Below are 19,872 nucleotides of genomic sequence, written 5' to 3'. Positions count from 1 at the left end.
ATCAAAGTGAAGAAAAAGGGATGAGGGAAGAATCATTTGTCAAGATGTCTGCCTCTCAACATCCCGGGTCCCTGTGACCCTCCCCTTACAGATGGAGAGAACGCATGGTGTATTCTGTACTGCCTCAGCCTTGAATGCTTGGCTTGATCATGATTTTGAAGGGCTTTTATTTGTTGGGAGATTCAGCTGTCTGTTGCGGCTGAAGGAAGAGGCAAGAGAAGTACTCCCGGGATGGTTTGAGTTTCTCAAAACAAATCAAAGAGGACTACTCCACCTCATATGGATTATATGTTATTTCTGGAGCAGCTCTGCCTGCTTTAAAGGACCCTAAGGATTTCCTCCCGTGATATGAGGAGATTGGCCTAACCTCAGGCCCAAATTACCAGTCAAAAAGTATGTGGCAATCAGGAGTCTGGTTGCTGAGTTCTCTGTGCTAGTGATCGGGAGGCAGCAGGCTATGCTGAAAGTACGCGGGAATGGGAGCCGGAAACCAGGAATCCTGCCCTACTCACTCTACTCCACAATCTCCTTCTCCACCCTCTGGATAATCCTTGGTCTTGTCAAGATGAGATACAGTAATGATGTAGAAGTGTTTTGTCATATGTAGAACTCTATGTGTTGAACATGGAAGATGATATTATAATATTTTCATATCATTTTTATTCATTTGGGGACTGGTTGGATACCATTAAGCCAGAGAAGGGGCCTTCTACCAGGCTAAGGCTAGTTTGGGTTCAGAAAGAACTAAGAAGTGCATTTTGGGACATTTGCAGCTATATATATATATATATATATATATATATATATATATATATGTATATGCCAAGAAGTAGGCATATTGAATTTCTTTGTGCCAGCTAACTCTGAATCTCTTAGCTCTCCTTTGCCAGCAGGAGCCACCCACGGGGTGTTTCTCCCTTCATCTCATTAATTAATTTGTTTGTATAGAATGAAACGATGAATTTTTTCGCATCAAATATTAAGCTAAGAAGAAGTGCTATAGAGCATTCAGGATTAGATTGCATTTGGAGACAGTGTATTGTTACTTGTTTTAATGATGAAAAATTATGTGTTTAAAAGGCATCAGTATTGGTGTATCTCTCTTGAAGCAAATATCATATGTAAAAATTCATTTTGCATAATGAATGAATTAGGGTGACTTTTTTTACAACAAATACAGTATACCCTACCAATAGAGTCATAATAGGATTCCTTTAAATAAGCATCTTCCAATGCCTTTAGAATTTGATCAACCTATTTCACGTACTTCTTTTACAAAGAAATGCACATCTGGATACTACAAACCTATGTATGTATGTTTTGGAATAGGGCTCTTTAAAAAACAATTTCTGCTACAGCTTGTGAAATTTCAGTGAAGCATCTATCACTTCACCGAAAAAAACGAAAACAAAAAAACCCCTAAAACTTCTTGTGTAATAAGAGAGTGCTAAGGCTCAAGCCCAAATTTCTTTATTTAGAGAAATGTGTAATGTACTTAAATTTTGGTACCAGAAAACTATTGGGTGCTCATGAAATTTCACTGTAATAGGGTTTGACTCACGAGCCATTTTGTTTTTCTTGTGACTTTGACAAAGTTGCCTTTTTTCCTCCTTGTAGGCATCTGGCCATTTTCTCTCTGGTATGTGCACAGGGCGTGTGCACAGGGCAAGAGCAGCTCAGGTCTAAGGTGCAGCCTCTTGAAGGTGGGCGCCTGGGAGAGGGGAGCTGGGAAGACAACTCCTCCCTCCTCCCTCCCCCTTCCTCCCTCCCCCCTCCTCCCCTCCCTCCTGCCTCCCTCCCCCTTTCTTCCTTCTCTCTCCCTCCTGTGCAATACTGGCAAAAATGTTTTCCTGGAGGGAAAGCTTGGTTTCTAAAGTGAATTTGAGATGTGCCCACCAAACTAGTTCTCGGCATTTCTTTGAGGCTTTGGGGGTTGTCATCTTGCCCCCCCCTGCCCCGCATCCAGTGCATCTATGGCTCAATCGTTGGAGCATTCTGTGCCCTGGGCAAGGCTACTAGCTGCGATATTTCAGTAAAACCTGTCTTCCGCTGTGAGCCTTCAGCCAGCGGCAGGCAGCAGGCCTGGAGGAGAGCATCTTTGTTGGGTGCAGATGGAGCTGGACAGGCCTCGCACCCGGGCTTCTTGCAGGCGGCAGGCGCGGCGGCATCTGCTTTGGGCACCAACGGTTCCCTCCTGGGCCCCGGCTGCTTTGTGCCCCTGGCAGGGGAACAGGGCAAAGCTAACAAACCCAAGAAGCAGAAAAAAGGCATTTTCTCTCTTCCTTTTCTAAGTTGAAAAGCTTTGGTAGCTCCATTTTATACTGTCTGCAACATTTTAGAAAATTATAGGGTATTAGGGCCAAGTAGGTTGTTAGCAATGACCTATAACTATTGGTGTGTTGTCACTGTTCGCTCTGCTGGGGGTGTTGAACTGGGTCCATGGCCTCCTCCTTCTCTCCCTCTCCCTCCCCAGCCCCCTCTCCTTTTTCCTCCCCCTCCCCGTCCCCCATACCTCTCTCTTCCCATCCCTGGACAGGCTTCAGGGGTTGGGTGAGCTGCCTGGAATCTCCCGCCTTGTTTGTATGTAGTGCCTGTGGGCAGTTTTCAGGCAGGAAGTTTTCGTTAGATTCCCCAAAGGGTCCACAAGTCAAAAAAAAGGTGAAAACTACTGATCAAGTCCAAAGTCCCCTCCATCTCTCTTCCCCCACATGCACACACACACACACACACACACACACGGACACACACACACGAATTTTACAGACAAGGTGGAGTTTTACAAGAAGAGGTAGAGGACAACCAGTGGAGTGCAGGGCTGGGACTCGAACTCCCGGCCTTGCTCTGGTGCAGCACTGTTCAGGTAGCTCCAGCACGAAGGTGCCTGTTGGGCCCACCTTAGGAGGGCAAAGCTACTTTAGAGCTGCTCTGTGAGCACGTCAGATTGATTTACTGTTTGACTAGGATCTTGTACAATGATAATAGATGGAAACCCGGGATAGTTTTTGAGCACAGATGGTCTGTGATCTGTGGTAGGCTCAGAGGAGGTGGGTAAAAATGTTTACATTTGGGTTACAGAGTTTATAAGGTCTAATGATAAAAGATTTAAGTAAGTTGGCAATGAAAGGAACATCAAAGAAGAGTAAAAATGAGTGAAATTAAGAGATACTTATTCAAAGGGAAGTGAAAGATCGATTCGAGCTGTGTCTGTCTAGGATGACTGTAAAGGAAATAGATTTGTTCTGTCTCAGGTAGTTTCCTGATGGATAGAGAGGGAAATGAAAGGATATTCTAGGAAAAACAGTGTGAGAAGCCAGTGCGCAAGCAGAAAATGACATTGTAGGGGGCTGGCCCCATGGCGTAGCAGTTAAGTGTGTGCACCTTGCTTCGGTGGCCTGGGGTTCACAGGTTCGGATCCGAGGTGCGGACCTAGCACTGCTTGTCAAGCCATGCTGTGGCAGCGTGCCACATAAAGTAGAGTAAGATTGGCACAGCTGCTAGCTCAGGGCCAATCTTCTTCACACACACACAAAAAAAAAGGAAAGAAAGGAAGAAAACACCAACATTTTATTGTTTTAATTTTGACAGGGTTTTTTTTTGTTGTTGTTGTTGTTGTTTTTTAAAGATTTTATTTTTTCCTTTTTCTCCCCAAAGCCCCCCGGTACATAGTTGTGTATTCTTCGTTGTGCGTTCTTCTAGTTGTGGCATGTGGGACGCTGCCTCAGCGTGGTCTGATGAGCAGTGCCATGTCCGCGCCCAGGATTCGAACTAACGAAACACTGGGCCGCCTGCAGCGGAGCGCGCGAACTTAACCACTCGGCCACGGGGCCAGCCCCAGGGTTTTGTTTTTTTAAAGAGCTTTTTAAAAAATTGATTGCTATGCCAGTGAAGTGTTAGGTGCATTACATGCATTATTTATTGTTACCTTCACTTTCCAGGGGGAACAAACTGAAATTTAGAGAACTGAATGATCTTGCTCAGGCGTGCACAGCCAGGAGCCAGGATTCAAATTCAGGCCTGCCTGGCTCCAAAGCTGCATGGCCACAATGTCATATGGAGACTCTTAGAGTCAGGATGAAAGCATCACGTATTAGAATAAAGGGAGACAAGACTTTACAGGACGATTGGGGTCACGTTGGAGGATATTAAATGCTGCGTCTTTAGATAATGGGGAGACGAGACCTTGGCGTGGATTCTTAAAGGAAGCTACTAAGGGTCTTCACTGAGGTGGATGAGGAACATTCATGTCTTGAGTCAGAGGTTTAAGCCGGTCAAGAGGTTTCCTCTAACCCAGAGATTCTGTGATGTTACTTTGAACTCTTGGGTAGAACCATGCGCTAAGGGCAAGTAAATATCTCCATCCTTATTGCTGATGTCCCACAGAAGTGATACCAGGAGCCTCTCCATCCAACAACCCCCTGGCGTGTTTGTACACTTTGAATGTGGAAGACTGTGTGTCCATAGTGGAGGAGTGGATGGGCTGTCAATGAGATGTTTCTTTTTAAACTCCAGTCTTCACTACGTGTCAGCTTTAGAGGCTGACCTAAATGAGGCAGGGTGCTCTAGTAGAGACTGCATGGGCTTTGGAACTGGTTAGCCTTGGGATGGAATCTCAATTCCACCTTTTGTCAGTTGTGCAACCCAGACTGTGGGCAATGTACCTAACAAACTGAGCCCCCAGTTTTCTCACCTATAAATAGGGACATGTCCACCTTAGAGGAAAGCACCTCACTCATTTTCTCAAAGTCCACTATGTTAAGCACTTCGTCCATCAGATGAGCCCAGCACCTGACCCTATCAACATCGTCATCAATCATCAGCATCGGCATCCTGGTTTTACACTTGTTAGAACTTCTCCATGCCATTGGACTGTGAAGCTCAAATACCTCTTTTCAAGGAGAAACAATGTGGGGAAAGTTCAGTCAACTTGAAATAAGATGACCCTAGATCAAGGCCAGCTCAAACAGTAGGTGACTGAGATCTTGGACAATGGATTTAAAACCACCTTCACAGGATTATTATGAGCACTGATTGAGGGGAAAGCTAGAAAAGTACTTTGTAAACACATAAAGCTTGACTAAACTGTTAGGCCGAGTGGCAAAATGCTATTCTGCTATATCTTTGAAAGAATTCAACTAAAATTTCATAAGCCTTGGGTTCACATGAGTAGTCCTTTGCTAACATGTGTGCAGGATCCAGAAAGGCTCCCTCTTTGAGGCTCACTTTGCTGCTTTCTCTGTTTTTTTGCCTCCAAGGCCATGTGCCCCTCTCTCACTGGCTGGCGTTGATGATGGGCTGATTCTGGCCTGGTCCCTGCACCGGCAGTGGAATGTTGACCTGTCTGCTGAGCCCTGGAGCCCACGGCTGCCAAGGAGACCCAGCTGGAGCCAATTTGTTGGGCTGAGTCACAGTGTCTGGTTGGGACAAGTTGGGCACTTGAATCATAAGTGTCTCCCCGGGACCTACTCAGTGCTCAGTACTTTGCTAAGTTCCTAGGTGTGGGTGGTGGTGAGGCACAGTTGGTCCCTTCTTCTGAGGAGTTTCTTTTTCTAGAGGAAAGGTTGCCATAAGGTGCTTGATAACAACTCTTGAGTTCTTTAGGACTCCCTATCATTTAGGACTAAGTTCTTTGGTAACGTGATAATTACTACAAAATCCAAAGTTGGGGGAGTTCAGGGACGGTTTGAGCAGAGTTTAAGAAGGTTTATTATTGGTTATCCAGGGGATGTTCGTGAAAACATTCATTAGTGCTGCTCAGGAGAAAGAAAACATAGTGTCAGCAGAGTACCCCAACTGGCAACTTCCATGGGAAAGCACAGGCAGTCAAGAAGAGCCTTGCTTCACAGAACAGCAGGATTCCAGAGGCTTAGCAGGGCCGGCGCGGCTGGCCGGAGTTGACACTGCAGCTCCAGCGACAGAACTGTAGCTTGCAAATGCGGGTCTGTGAGTTCAACTCTTGCTTTTGCATTGTACATGCTGTTATGTATTTTTCTTTCTGTTACCTCAGTTTTGGTCTCGAAAGGAACTCCGTCAGACACTTGCAGAATATTCACCATCAGGCAAGCAGTAAATTTGTCTTTGGGGAGCTGCTTAGGGAATCACACTCTGACTTCAGGTTATTGTAGAATCAGGAAAGCTGGGTTCTGATCTTATCCTTGCAGCTGTTCTGCTCCTTGCTACACAACGTGTGGTCCATGGTCTAGCAGGATTACCGGGGAGCTGGTTAGAAATGCAGAATCTTGGGCTCACCTAGACACGTGATTCGGCATCTATGTCTTAAGATCCTCAGGTGATTGATATGCACGTAGAAGTTTGAGAAGCGCTGGCCTGAATGCTAAGCTCAAGGAAAGCATAGACTGTTTCTATCTTCTTTTTTATTTTCTATCCCCAATGCCTATTTAAAATTTAGCACATGGTAGCTTCCAAATCCCTAAATCTTTGTCTGATCTTGAACTTATCTGAATGTCTGGGCTCTTTGTAAACTTCTAGGGATTTAATTGTCAAGTGGTGTAGTGAGAGGGATGATGAGTGGAAATGGGCCAACTTTCAGTGGTTCAAAAACTGAAGTGAGTGTTAGAATCACAGTGGTGACGGTGGTTTTAAGATGGATGCCTTTGACCTACTAAGTCAAAATCTCTGAAGGCGAGTCATAGGATTTGTATGTTTTAAAAATTTCCCCTCATGTTCAAAAATGTTTATTAAATATACGTATAATAAAAAAACCTTGAAATGTCCCTCCAGAGGAAATGGATAAATACAATTGAATACAACTCAGAAGTTTAAATTAAGGAAATAGAGCTACATGTATAAACATGAATAAATTTAAAAAAATTTTTTTGAGAGAATAAAGTTGTAGAAGGATGTGTGACATATGGTTCCATTTATTTAAAGTTTAAAAAAATTCATATGTATGTAATTGAAATATACGTATGTAGTAACAATGTGAAGACTTTAATGGGGCTGATAAACACCAAGTTCAGGGTAGTAGTTAACTTTGAGAGGAAAGAAGGGGAATGGATGGGAGCTTGAACAGTCCCTTCATGTTTTATTTCTTAATAAAGAAAGAAAGAGTAAAGAAAAAAATGTTGCAGCTGCAAACATGGAAAAATAAGATTTTTTCCAAAGGAATGACTACGTAACTATTCATGGTACTATTCTCTATAATTTTTCTGAATGCTTAAAATATCTTATTATAAAATGACTGAAATAGAACTCTCCTGGTAATTGTGATGCAGAGTGCTGGCATTTGGGAATTCTTGCCTTAGATGCTCCTAGGGCCCTTTCTGTTCTCAGTGTGTCTGTACACAGAGACGCACCAAACCACCGAACCACCCTCTTGTGTTCTCCTACATGATCGATGCCTAGGAGGACTTGCCCAAGGCCTGTGGCTTCCTTGCATTCTGTATTCTGTCCTGATGAGATGCAGCCCCACCAATCTAACTCTGCTTTAAGGACCTAGCCTACCAGGCGCTCCTCTCTGTTGTCTGCTTCTCTTCTTTATTAGAGGAGAGGCTCTGTCCTACAACTACCCTAATCTTAGAGCTCTGACCTTAGGGTCCCCTCCTGCCTTCCATTCCCAAGCTGCATTCATTTTCATAACACCTTCACTGACACTTCAGTTCAGTGGTAGCACTTAGTTATCCGTGGGAATCCCAAGAGTTTCCATTGCCTACCCCAAGAATCCACATTTGCAGTCAGTTCTCTTATTGCTGTACCTGCTTTCATGACTGCCTTTCTATACCAGAAGTGTCCCTAAAGTTTAATCCATCAGGATGACACCTGTTGGTATATGACTCAGGGAATGTTTAGAAGGAAGAAGTGGCTCTAACAGCTGGTGCCAAAATGGACTTTTAATTTGAATGTTGTTATTATTATTGTTAATATACTCTATAGCAGTGGTTCTAAACCAAGGATGATTTTTGCCCCTAGGGACGTTTGGCAGTGTCTGGAGACATTTTTGTTTTTTTCAAAACTAGGGGAGTGCTTCTGGCATAGAGTGAATAGAGGCCAGGGATGCTGTTAAACATTCTCTCACGCGCGGAACAACTCCACCCCTGTCATAAAGAATTATCCAGTCCAAAATGCCAATAGTGCTGAGGCTGAGAAACCTGCCTTACAGATCCTTAGACCATGAATATCCTCCTGTCAGTGAGAGAGAGTGGACAGGGCTGCAGCTCCTTGAGAGGACCAAGCAATGTAGGAATCCCCGTGAATATATGTACAGACCATTCCTGTATTATCTTAATGGCGTGATGGGGGTTAGGGAGTTGATGGTGTTGGAAATGGAAGATGAGAAGAAATTAAGGAGATTCAGGAAAAGCTGCAGAGGAACAAAGTCCAGGTGGTGGGGAGAGTAGAGGGAAGCTGCCTGTGATGCCTTTGAACTTGGCACCTTGCTATAAATAGCACTCTCATGCAACAGAAATACAGGATAGCTTATTTAAAAATATTCCCAATGCAAAAAGTGGTAGATAGAGTGATGGCCACTAGTGAGTCATGCTAGCCTCTGTCCACACTGGTCTGCAATGGGTTTTGCTGTTCTTCTCATCAAGAGGTGGAGTCTATTTTGGTTTTCTCCCTCTTGGAACATTTCTGCCATCATGTGAGGAATCCCAGCCTGATAAAGCCTCTTTGAGCAAAAGGCCCAGGTGTCCAGCTGTCCAGCCCAGCACAGCTGCCAGCTAACCTTCCAGCTCCCTGTAGCTCTATCAGTGAACTCAGAAGAAATCAGCTCACCACACCCCCCAACCCCAAAGCATGGAGTAGTGAGAAATAATAACTTGTGGTTATTTTAAGCCACTCAATTTTGGGGCGGGTTGCTACACAGCCATAGATAACTGGATATTGTATATTAGTGACTTCATTTAAAGCAGTGCGTGATCTATTTGCCTTAGAATCTGTGTGTAAATATCAGATCATGGTTCAGAGAAACTGAGTTCTTCCTTGTTTGTTTCTTGTAGCACTTCTCAGAACTTCTGGATGAGTTTTCCCAGAACGTCTTGGGTCAGCTCCTGAATGACCCTTTCCTCTCAGAGAAGAGTGTGTCGATGGAGGTGGAGCCATCGCCAACGTCCCCGGCGCCTCTCATCCAGGCTGAGCACAGCTACTCCCTGTGCGAGGAGCCGCGGGCCCAGTCACCATTCACCCACGTTACCACCAGTGACAGCTTCAATGATGGTAAACTCGGAGCAGGGGAGACACCTGGGACCTGGGCACCTGTGACTCTGAGCTCTTTGAGGGTGTGGAGTGTGTGTTATATTGTCGTCAGCACCCACTTTAGCCACACCCCTGCTGTGTGTAAAGCTCTGTGCTTGGGCTGAGGGGAAATGCAGAGAGGCACAGGACACATTTATCTACCCGAGACTGTACTCTGGGAACTTGTAACTGAACGATAGTAATTGCTTTCTTTGACCCTGTGGTTTGGGCAGCACAGCATCCTTTTACAAATCAGGTTGGCCTATTTGATTGATAATTCCAGTGAGTCCATTATTTCAAGAGGTCATGTCATTTTTTATGAGAAAGAATTTTTGTGACCACTCTTCTCCATAGAAGCTCCTTGGGCATCCTCTTAACCCATTTTCAGCATGTTCCGTTGACCCCATGTATATGAGATCTTGGTGAGCATTCCTAGACTTTCTTGTTGGTGACCCTTTTATGCCCACGATCAATGCCATTGGTATGGTATTTGTTAAAGGTCTAGTTTTCCTGGCCTAAGATGTTTTGATCGTTTCTCTATAGACCTTTAATTGGTATATGCTATATCTTCCCAACTCTCTAAGGTATGTATACCTTTTTAGTTTGATTGTCTATGTTTTGTTTTCCTAGAAGTATAACCAGCTGTTTTAATGCCTTTAGTAAGTTTTAAAAACTGTAGTCTCTAATCTTAGTTCAACATATGCCTTCTCCTCAGAAGAGGATGATGTGATAGGAAACAGTCAGTAACTTGACCTCCTCTGGCTTGACCTGGGTGTCCTGCCTGACTCCTTATACCACTGTACATATGGCAGCATCTTTTGCAGTGGCTGCCTAGGGAACAATTCCCTCATGTTTCCTCTCGTTAACGGCAAATGCCTGTATCTACTTCTTCAAATAGAGTGTCAGCTTTGTGGGGGATGCATCTTTCAGTTGGGCTTCAGATCTGTTACCAGCCTCTGAAAGAACCAACTTTGGGACCAATAAAATATCATATCTTGGGACAGAAAATGCTATAGGTTTTTTCTTTAGCATCTCAGATACATTATTCCTTTGAGTAGAGGTGCACTGATCAGCAGCCCAGGAAATTTGACCTTATATCCTCAGTGAAGGGAATGCCCCAAATCTGTGAGTGGATTCTTTCTTGGCTGGACCCTGCTGGAGCCTAATTATATGCTCAGATTTTTCCTGGCAAGAGGTTAGGTGCATAATGACTTAATCCTTCTCTGTAGTTTGTCCACTTTCTCTACCTCAGATCAGGAGAGTCGGGTGAGGGCAAGTCTCCTGGGAAGAAACGGAGGGAGCAGAACTAAAACAAAAATTTCAGCTTAGAGAAATTCGTGCAATCCCTGCCTTAGTTTTATTATTTTAAGAGTGGACTCTGTTGTTAGATGAAGTGTTGGGCTAAATGACTTTTAAGATTCCTTCCAATCTTGAGGTTCTGTGTGGATATGATTTCTGTTTCACATTCGTACCTGCCTTTGTTCATGGTTTTCCCCCGTACTCGCTTCACTGCCTTGCCTATATTATTCCTGCAATTCCTTTGATGCCTCTGTTTTCAAGCCCTATTTCCTTTGTGGAAGTCATTTCCAATACCTCTTGTATTAGTTATCTATTGCTGTCTAACAAATCTCCCCAAATTAATGAATTGAAATAATCATCATTTATTACCTCTCATGACTTCTGTGGGTAGGCAGTTCAGGAGTGGCTCACTGGGATGGTTCTGGTTCAGGATCTCTCGTGAGGTTGAAATCAGATTTTGGCTGGGGCTGAGGTCATCTGAAGACTCTTCCAGGGTTAGAAGATCTACTTTCAAGGTTTCTCCCTCACATGGCTGGCAAGTTGATGCTGGTGAATGGGTTCCTCTCCGTGTGGGCCTCTCCATGGGGCTGCTTGAGTGTTACCACAACATGGCAGCTGGCTTCCCAAAGAGTGAGGAATGCATTCTTGGTATAGTTGGGAGCATAGCTGCCCTCCAAAGAGTGAGGGATCCAAGAGCCCAAGGCAGAAGCTGAGAGACCCTTTCTGACCCAGCTCTGAAAGTTGTTCTGTCCTGATTCATTGTGACAGGAGACCATACAAGGACATGAACGCCAGGACAGGATCACTGGGGAATGACTCAGAAGCTCACTGCCACACTTCTCCTCATAGTGATGTCTGTAAAGTGACTGCTTCCTTGTCTGAACTCCTTTATTACCTTTTACCAGTGCCTTCAGTGTAGCCATTCATTCACCTAGTGGTTCTTGAGTTGTTGAGGGGGAAAGTGTGGAAGACTAAAGCATGTTCCTCACCTTTGGTGCTGGCAACAGGACAGACCCCTGCTCTGCTCTTCCATGCATCGCTTGCCCCCTAACTGTGCAGACACACTGGGCTGCATGTATTTGATCAGGTGGATTTCTTCACTTATAACAATTGTCTTTTACAGGATCAGGCACAGTGCCATGTAGGAATTGGTGTTTTGTAATTGCTTTATGATTCATTCTAAAATTCATTCCATAGCTATTTATTGAGTACCAACCTTGTGCTTAACCTACCAGGGACTATTCTAAGCATTGAGAGAGGAGGCAAAGGAATGTGCACAATTTATAGAGATCTCTGCCTCATAGAGTTTACATTCTAGGACGTGAGAGGGAGGAATAGAAAATACAAAAAATAGAGAAGTAAAATATGTAGTATATTAGATGGCGATCAGTGATAGACAGAAAAATAAATCAGAAAAAGGAGTTGCTGGAGGAGGGGCGGAAGGATGCATCCTAGTCCATTTGGACAGCAGACTAGGTGGCTGACAAACGACAGAAATTTATTTCTCTCCGTTCTTGAGTCTGAAAGTTGGAGATCAGGCTGCCAGCATGGTCGGGGGAGGGCCCTCTTCTGGTTGTAGACTTCTCGTTGTTTCCTCACATGAAAGGAATGGCTAGGGAGCTCTGTGGAGTGTCTTTTATAAGGGTACTAATTCCATTCATGAGGGCTCCACTCTCATGATAGAAGCACCTCCCAAAGACCCTACCTCCTAATACCATCACATTGGGCATTAGGATTTCACTATATGAATTTTAGGAGGGGCACACAAACACTCAAACCATAGCAGGGGGAACTCAAACCTTAAATAGGATAGACAGGGAAGGCCCTTCTTTGAAGGTAACATTTGGCAAAGATCAGCAGAGGATGAGGGAAAGAACTAGATGTCTCAGGTAGAGGCTTTTAGGCAGAGGAAACAGCAAGTGCAAAGGCCCTGTGGCAGGCATATGATAACAATGTAGTGATATTTATATTGTGTTCAGACAGTTATCATCTGTGGACTAGTCAGCCGTTCCACAGCCTTGCAGTTCTAGAATATGCAGATTAGAGATGGCCTAAACAATCTAGGCAGATTCACTTTTCTGTTCAATTCCACATATGTTTGTTGAACACCTACGGTGTGGCAGGCATAGTCCTAGATACTTGTGGGACACAATAGTAAGACTTAGATCCTGCCTATACTGTAGCTCAGAGTCTACTGAAAATGCCATGTACTCCACTACTTTATCAGACAGGATATGAGCAATGTCCCAAGAGGAAATTACACTGTAGAAGTTCAGAGCAGAGAGAACACGTGCACTGAAGATAAAGGGAAAGTTACATGAATGAGGCAGAATTTTACTCGGGCCTCGAAGCTTGAAGTAGAGTTGAAACAGTGGCAATGGTTGGAGGCAAGCAGATAGAAGGCTAGGACATTGATTCTTCTAAAACAAGATTCCTAGTGAAATGACTGCAAATAAGCAGATTTCCCAAAGTTCAGGGTCCATTTCTCTTCCGTGATGATGCCATTCTTTGTTTCTTAATTCTAATCAATATAAATGCAACATAAAGGAACCCATGGGGGCCACCTATGGTAATAGCTTAGTGTGGAGAGAAATAATCAGTTGATCTTTTCCAGGAAGGCTTTCTTATCTTTAGGCCAAAGCACAGACCATTTAGTTCCCCCAACTGGCGCTCATTCTATTTATAGATCCTGTGTGGCAATGCACGGTGCTAGTCATTTGCTGAGAACAGGTACAGCAGGCAGATATATTTTGCAAACAGTTTCTGATCCACAGTTTGTCTTCGTTAAGAACCAGTTTTTCTTGGAGTAAAAGCTACCTTCCTATGCCAGCAAAAGCATTTTCATAAGTAGGAAATAACGAACACAGGTAGTAACTGTTTAAGATGTATGAAATTGAAGTTAGGCAGGTGCATGAATGGATGGGGAGTTTGCCCAGGAAAGCTGGCTCTAGGTCTTAGCGTCAATTATTTTTCTGAGTTCTATGGGTGGGCAAATGTTTGGGAAGAGAATTACTGTATTCATTTGAACCCCAGTTTGCATCCCCCTTATGGGAGGGTCAGTCCACAGGGCTGCCTCTTCAGCTGAGCGCTCTGTCAGGCAGATCACCTCCCCAACGGAGGAGGACGGTTCTTTAGGCGACGCATAAATAGGCACCATTTAAAAATTCCTGTTTGCATTAAATTTGATATTCTGTATCTCTTAACGTTGTGAAAACAGCTTAAGCAATACTAGGAGTCATTGTTTTGAGTGATAGATAGTGAGTGAGTATTTCATTATACCCGGGAAAGCTAATGATTCACATTTTCTTGTCCCGTATTACTTAGATTAAATGCAATTCTTCTGTAATTGCTTCTAAGCCTGAAACAAAGTGATAAGATAAATGCTTTGAGTAGAGACTTTCCCAGATTACTAGGATTTTTCTCTTGATTCTTCTCCCTCTTTCTCCCTTTTTTCTCTCTCTTTCTCCCTCCCACCATAACCCTTCTTTCTTTCTCTTCTTCCTTCCTTTTTCTCTCCCTGCTTACCTTACTCTCCCTCCTCCCTCTCCCACCCTCCTTGAACACCAGGCCAATTATAGGGCAGATGTCGATGTTCTTATTCTGTTATTCTGTTGTGAACCTCAGATGGACTGTAAATTCCTAAAATTATATACAAAATTTTGGGCTATCAACATTTGTCAGTTTTTCTGCTGAGAGCATTTATAACTTTTTTTAGATCTTCAAAAGAGTCTGTGACCAAAAAAAGGTTGAGAAATACTGGTCTAAGATTACATAGGCGTCATCTCTCTTCGGGGCTGAATTTGACTGGAGACTTCTCTGAAACACTGGAGCTAAAGAACTTCATGTGGTTCTGCAACCACAGGAGCCAGTCCTAGGAATGTGGGCTTGGTCTTCGAAACCACCAGAAAAACATCCTACATCCAGCTCATTCATTTCTGCCCATGGTTAAGGCTGTTAACCAGATGCTAAGCAGGATTTTCTGTTTTTATTTAAAAAAAAATGAAGTTTTAAAGAGATAAGCAGAAATATCCAAGCAGAATATTTGTGGATATTTTATGCTTTGATTGAGGAATAAGAAACTATTTGAATGACCAAGGCTTGAGCCTCCATATGTGGGGGTATCTTCATGATTATTTTAGTCCTTTTCCTTTGTAATCAAATTGAGATGCTAGGTATCCATTTGCTTTGTACTTTAATTTCAGTCTTCTTCCTAAGATGATACAAGAACCAAGTTAGAAAGTGTATAAAATTTCAACAGACTCAGCGTATAATATGCTGATATCAAGTGATCTATTATGGTATTTGCACATGCACAAATCAAGGTAACTATTTTGGGTGGAATAAAGGATGACAACTGTGGCTGTTGTAGGTCTAGAGAGGGTGGGGCCAGGAACATAAGTAATCATCTTCCTTCTCATTAACCTAGTTGGGCTTCTTGAGCTAGCAGAGGCAAGGAATGGCTGGGTAGGCTGGCTTAGTATGGATGCCCTAAATTTATGGAGCTGTTTTCACAGGTGGGAATGGAAACAGTAGTCTATGAGCTAAAGATGAGCAGATGCTGCTGATATGAGATAGCTTGGGGGAAATGGGTGGTGGAAGCCTGGTGGAAGACAAAGACTCAGGGTTTGATGGGAATCAGGGCCTTAGGAAAATGGGATGGTGTTTTTTGGAGACTAGAAGAAGAAAATAATGTCTCATGCTGATGATTCCAGAGCAGGGAAGGTGTGCATGAATGTAGAAATGCAAAGGTGTATAACACGCATGGCAAAGAAAAAATGCGGGGCCGGCTCCGTGGCTGAGTGGTTAAGTTCACGCACTCCGCTGCGGCAGCCCAGGGTTTGGATCCTGGGTGCGGACGTGGCACCGCTCGTCAGGCCACGTTGAGGCGGCGTCCCACATCCCACAACTAGAAGGACCTGCAACTAAGATATACAACTATGTACGGGGGGATTTGGGGAGATAAAGCAGAAAAAAAAAAAAAAGAAGATTGGCAACAGTTGTTAGCTCAGGTGCCAATCTTTAAAAAGAAAAAAAAAAAAGAAAAAATGGACTTTGAAACGATTGGATGAAACCCAGAGCAGGATTAGCACATGATCCAGGATGCTGAGTAAAGGAGAGAGATGAGTCATACATGACTTAGGTTTTCTGTTTGCAGTGTTGAAGACATCTTGATGTTGAAATGTTTCCAACAAAGTAAGACATGAGAGAAAGTCACAGAGAAGTAATGAATAGCTGTATCTTCATCACATTTAGTTTGAGCTACTGACAAGAATATCAGTTTGAGCCATCTTAGAAGGGGTAGATTCAGGGGTAGAAAAGGGAGATGTGTTTGTCCTCCGCCTGCAGAGAGTAGCTGGGTCCTCTGACATGGGTGGGCTCAAGAAAGAATGTGCTTAGGCTGGACAAGCAGAGGAACAGTTGTCCTCTCCAAGTCTGAAACCTGGGCTTGTGGTGTATGCTCTTTTGCTGTTCATCACCTGTTTTGATATGACCTTGATATGATATACATGAGGATCTGTGTGTGCACTAAATAAATCCTTTGAAATCAATCATCTGTTCCGAGATATTTATTTAATTCATACTCTAAACACAGTATCCTGCAGGAGGACCGGAGATGCTAAACAGAACACTGGTAGAGTATGGCGATTAATCTCTGGAATCAAATTGTCCGGATTTAAATCTGGGTTCTGCCGCTTACTAATGATGTGATCTTGGACAAGTTGCTCAACTCTTGGGTCTTACTTTCCTGAACTTTAAAATGGGAATAATACTACTACTTTCCTCATACTCTTGTTGTAGGGATTCAATGAATTAATACACATTAAGCATTTATAACAGTGCCTGGCAGTTAGTAAGCACTAAATAAATATCAGCTATTATTATTATTGCGTTATGCAGATTACTGCATAATTGAATACATAATTTCTGGCCACACTATGAGTGACAGCTGTAAGGCAAAGAGGTTCTATATACACAACCAGAGAAAGAACACGGAGTGAGGAAGGTATCTGAGAGAAGCCGTGTTGATCATGGAGTCCTGTCTGATACATGAAAACATTTAGAATAGGGCCTGGCACACAGTGAGCCCTCAAAATTTATTTATTGCTGGTCTTAAACTGGGGTTCTTCACCTTGAGAACGTTGAATGAGAAATCTGTATAAACTGAGATGAGAAGTATAGAAAAAACCAATATTGCACCTCTTGTCGTGGCTAATTATGGGCTCAAAATAACATTAATTGAAGAATAAGCACTCTTGGCTAGAGATCTGTTTAATCATTGGTCTCTTGAAAAGCAATATACTATAGTGGCCAAGAGCACAGGCCATGGAGCTAGTTTGCCTGAGTATGAACGCCAGGTCTGCTCTGTACCAGCTGTGTAACTTTGCATGAGTTATTTCCTCTCTTAGTTTCCTTGTGTGTAAAGTGGAGGTAATAGTAGAACGTGCCTTACGTGGTTCCTTGTGGGATTAAATTAATTAATATGTGTAAAGATGTAACAATACTTAGCACACAGTAAACACTCATAGTTACATGTTTGCTGTTTTTACTGTGATCAGCACCTCTTCATGTCACTCACGGCTGAAGGTTATTTCAGGGTTAAGGCACTCGGAGAGGGACCATGGGCAGACAGTCCTCCAACTTCCACTTGACCGTGCGGTGGGCTGTAGTTTAAAATGACTCTGACACACTCAACGGAATTCTTGCCCCTCTCCCAGCCTCCAGAACCCAGCCTTAGCATTTTTCCGTTAAGAGATTTTTGTATCAAAAATCGGTCAAGATTTGCCACGTCCTTTGAAAAATTTCAGAGGGCAGACACAGTTCTCAAATGCTGAGGAATGTAGATGAGGCATACTTATTTAATTTACAAAAATCCCTCTTTCACTTTACACATGTCATATAAATAGCAAATGGATGTATAAGTGTGTACATCATATAAGGGGTATTTGTCCCATGTGATTCTCTTTTTAAGAATATATGCGCACACTGTGTATATACATATGTATGTGTGTGTGTATATATATAAAAATATTTATAACATATTTATAAAGATGCTGCCTACTCCCAGTTTAGAGCTAATCTTTCTTTCCAGGAGTCGGTGTCTATTCAGTGCGGTTATTTGTGAAGCACATATGAAAGTGGTCGAGGATCTGCATTTTGGTGTTGCCTTTGCATTGGCTTCAATTTTGCGTCTTTTTTAGCCCCTCTGTCCACCCTGCTGTCTTGGTAATCTTGGTGTCCAGCCCCATTGCTCGTAGCTGCTCCATTTCGTCCTTGGCTGTGATGGACTAGCTCATCACCGTGAGACAGTGGCTTGTTCTTGTTTCGTTGCTGATAGCTATGTGGCAATACTGAGGACACGTGCCAGTTCAGTTTGGCATACTGAGTTTGGACAGGAAGCTGTTTAAATAAAATCAGATGTGATATGGGGGTTCTTCTTACGCCTCACAGTATGCACTACTGACCTAATTGGGTGATGTTTTCCTTTTGAAATGAAACTTAAAAGGCATGTAGACACGATTTAAGAAAAAAAAATTTTTCATTCAAAGTCTGAACTTCAAGTTTTAGGAATTAGAGGGTGTAGACTCTTGTTTTTGTAATTTATCCAGTAGCTCAAACATCTAAGGGTAATTCCAGTTCTAAGCCGTGGTGGCATTACTGATCTTTAAAATAAAATTACCGTTAAAATAAAATTACAAAAATAAGGTCATGTAGAAAAATTGTCGTACGTGTTCTACTTATCCCCTTTCACTCTATCCTTTGTTAATCCCCTACCTCATAGGTTACATCTGCAGAGTACAAGCCAACACCCAGTAGTTTAGTGTGAAAGCTCTTTTCTCTAATTTCAGCTGCCACTGGAATGTTGTTCTCAGCAAACTTCTTACTGACTGACTTTCTTCATCTTTAGTCACTTATTTTGTGATATAACTGGTAGGTCTAAGAAGTCAGTCTACAAATATTTATTGATATTGGTCACAATTGATGGTTTAGGGGAATTATAACGGAAACAAGGTACAGCTATTTTGTTGCAATAGGTTCTGATGAAATGGATTTAACTTCTTGTATATATATTCAGCTACATTGTATCAGCCAGTGATGTTACTGCGTAACAACCCCCCCCCCAAACTCATTAGCTTTAACAACAATCATTTATTATTATAGTTCACACATCTGTGCCCTGGCTGGAGATTAGCTGATTCAGGTGGGGGACAGCTGAGTGATTTTGCTGTATTCAGCTAGATTCACTGACATGTCTAAGGCCTGCTGAGAGCTGGCTGATCTTAGCCAGGTTCATTTGGGGTAGCTCTTATGTGTCTGTCATCCTTCTGCTGGGATCAGTAGATTGTCCTGGCACATCCTCCTCATGTGCTGGCAAAAGTACAAGTGTGTAAATCCAGTCATGCAAGCACATTTCAGGACTCTTCTTATGTTAGGAAACTAAGATCCCATCGGCCAAAGCAAGTCATGTGACCAGTCTGAGGATGGGGAGTAGTCTGCCATAGGAGGGCACTGCAAAATTACATGGTAAAGGACATGGATTGAGGGAGGAGTGAAGAACTGGAGCCACAATGTCATTTATTACATATGTTAAGGTACTCATTGACTCTTGTTGAGTCAGGGGACGCTGGATGGGCCCCTTGAACCCCTGCGGCTTCTATCTAATAATTACCGTCATAAGGCATAAAGTAGAGCAGGCAGAAGCAGGCCATGTCCACGTGTGATCACCCAGGGACAGTATATTCCCAGTACAGGAAATTTAGAGATAGTATAACATTTAGAGAAAAAGAAAGTCACACATGTTCTGAATTATTCCCCTGAGATAGTTGCACTATTTTGGCATATTTCTTTTCAGTCTTTTTTTCTATCACTTTCTTCATTATTAGTATATAGATTTATATCCAGGCTTTTTTCTTAATATTCTATTGTAAATCTTTGCCTTGTTATTAAAAAGTCTTTGTACGTGTAACATTACTGGCTGCCGAAATATCCCATTGTATTGATGTACCAAAATTCACTAACCTTTCCCTTGCTCTTTAATGTTTTGGTTGTTTCAGTGTTTTGTGATTATACATAATGCCTCAGTGAGCATATTTGTGCAAAAATCTTTATCCACATGTTTAGCCGTTTCCTTAATGGAAAGAATTCTGGTCAGGAGTGCAAAGATCTGGGTTCTGTTACTAAATTGCTGTGTGATTTAGACCTGCGTGTCAGTTTCCTATCTATAAAATAATATATTTGAGCTTGATGGCCTTAAACTTCTTTCTAACTCAAAAAACATCTTTCAAGATAGAGTAATAAGTTGCTGTATTGAAGTGGAAGCGTGAAGGCACCACCAGTTGTCTGTCCTCAGAAAAGCTTGGGAGGAGAGGCAGCTTCCGTCGG

The 19,872-nt window shown here is 42.9% G+C and overlaps 1 protein-coding gene across 3 annotated transcripts in view; it reads left to right on the top strand.

Moving 5' to 3' along the window:
• Positions 1-19,872, top strand: part of CREB3L2 (cAMP responsive element binding protein 3 like 2) — a 112,436-nt gene that overhangs the window by 56,180 nt on the left and 36,384 nt on the right. For all 3 annotated transcript variants that reach the window (XM_001499610.7, XM_070265914.1, XM_070265915.1), the window contains exon 2: positions 8,958-9,174. In XM_001499610.7, coding sequence (XP_001499660.4) covers positions 8,958-9,174 — 217 coding nt within the window. The remainder of the gene's footprint in view (positions 1-8,957; positions 9,175-19,872) is intronic.

The sequence above is a fragment of the Equus caballus genome, chromosome 4 (genome assembly GCF_041296265.1).
Source record: "Equus caballus isolate H_3958 breed thoroughbred chromosome 4, TB-T2T, whole genome shotgun sequence".
NCBI classification, from domain to species: Eukaryota; Metazoa; Chordata; class Mammalia; order Perissodactyla; family Equidae; genus Equus; species Equus caballus.
The sequence above is the reverse complement of the archived record's forward strand: the minus strand, read 5'-3'. Positions and strand labels throughout refer to the sequence as shown.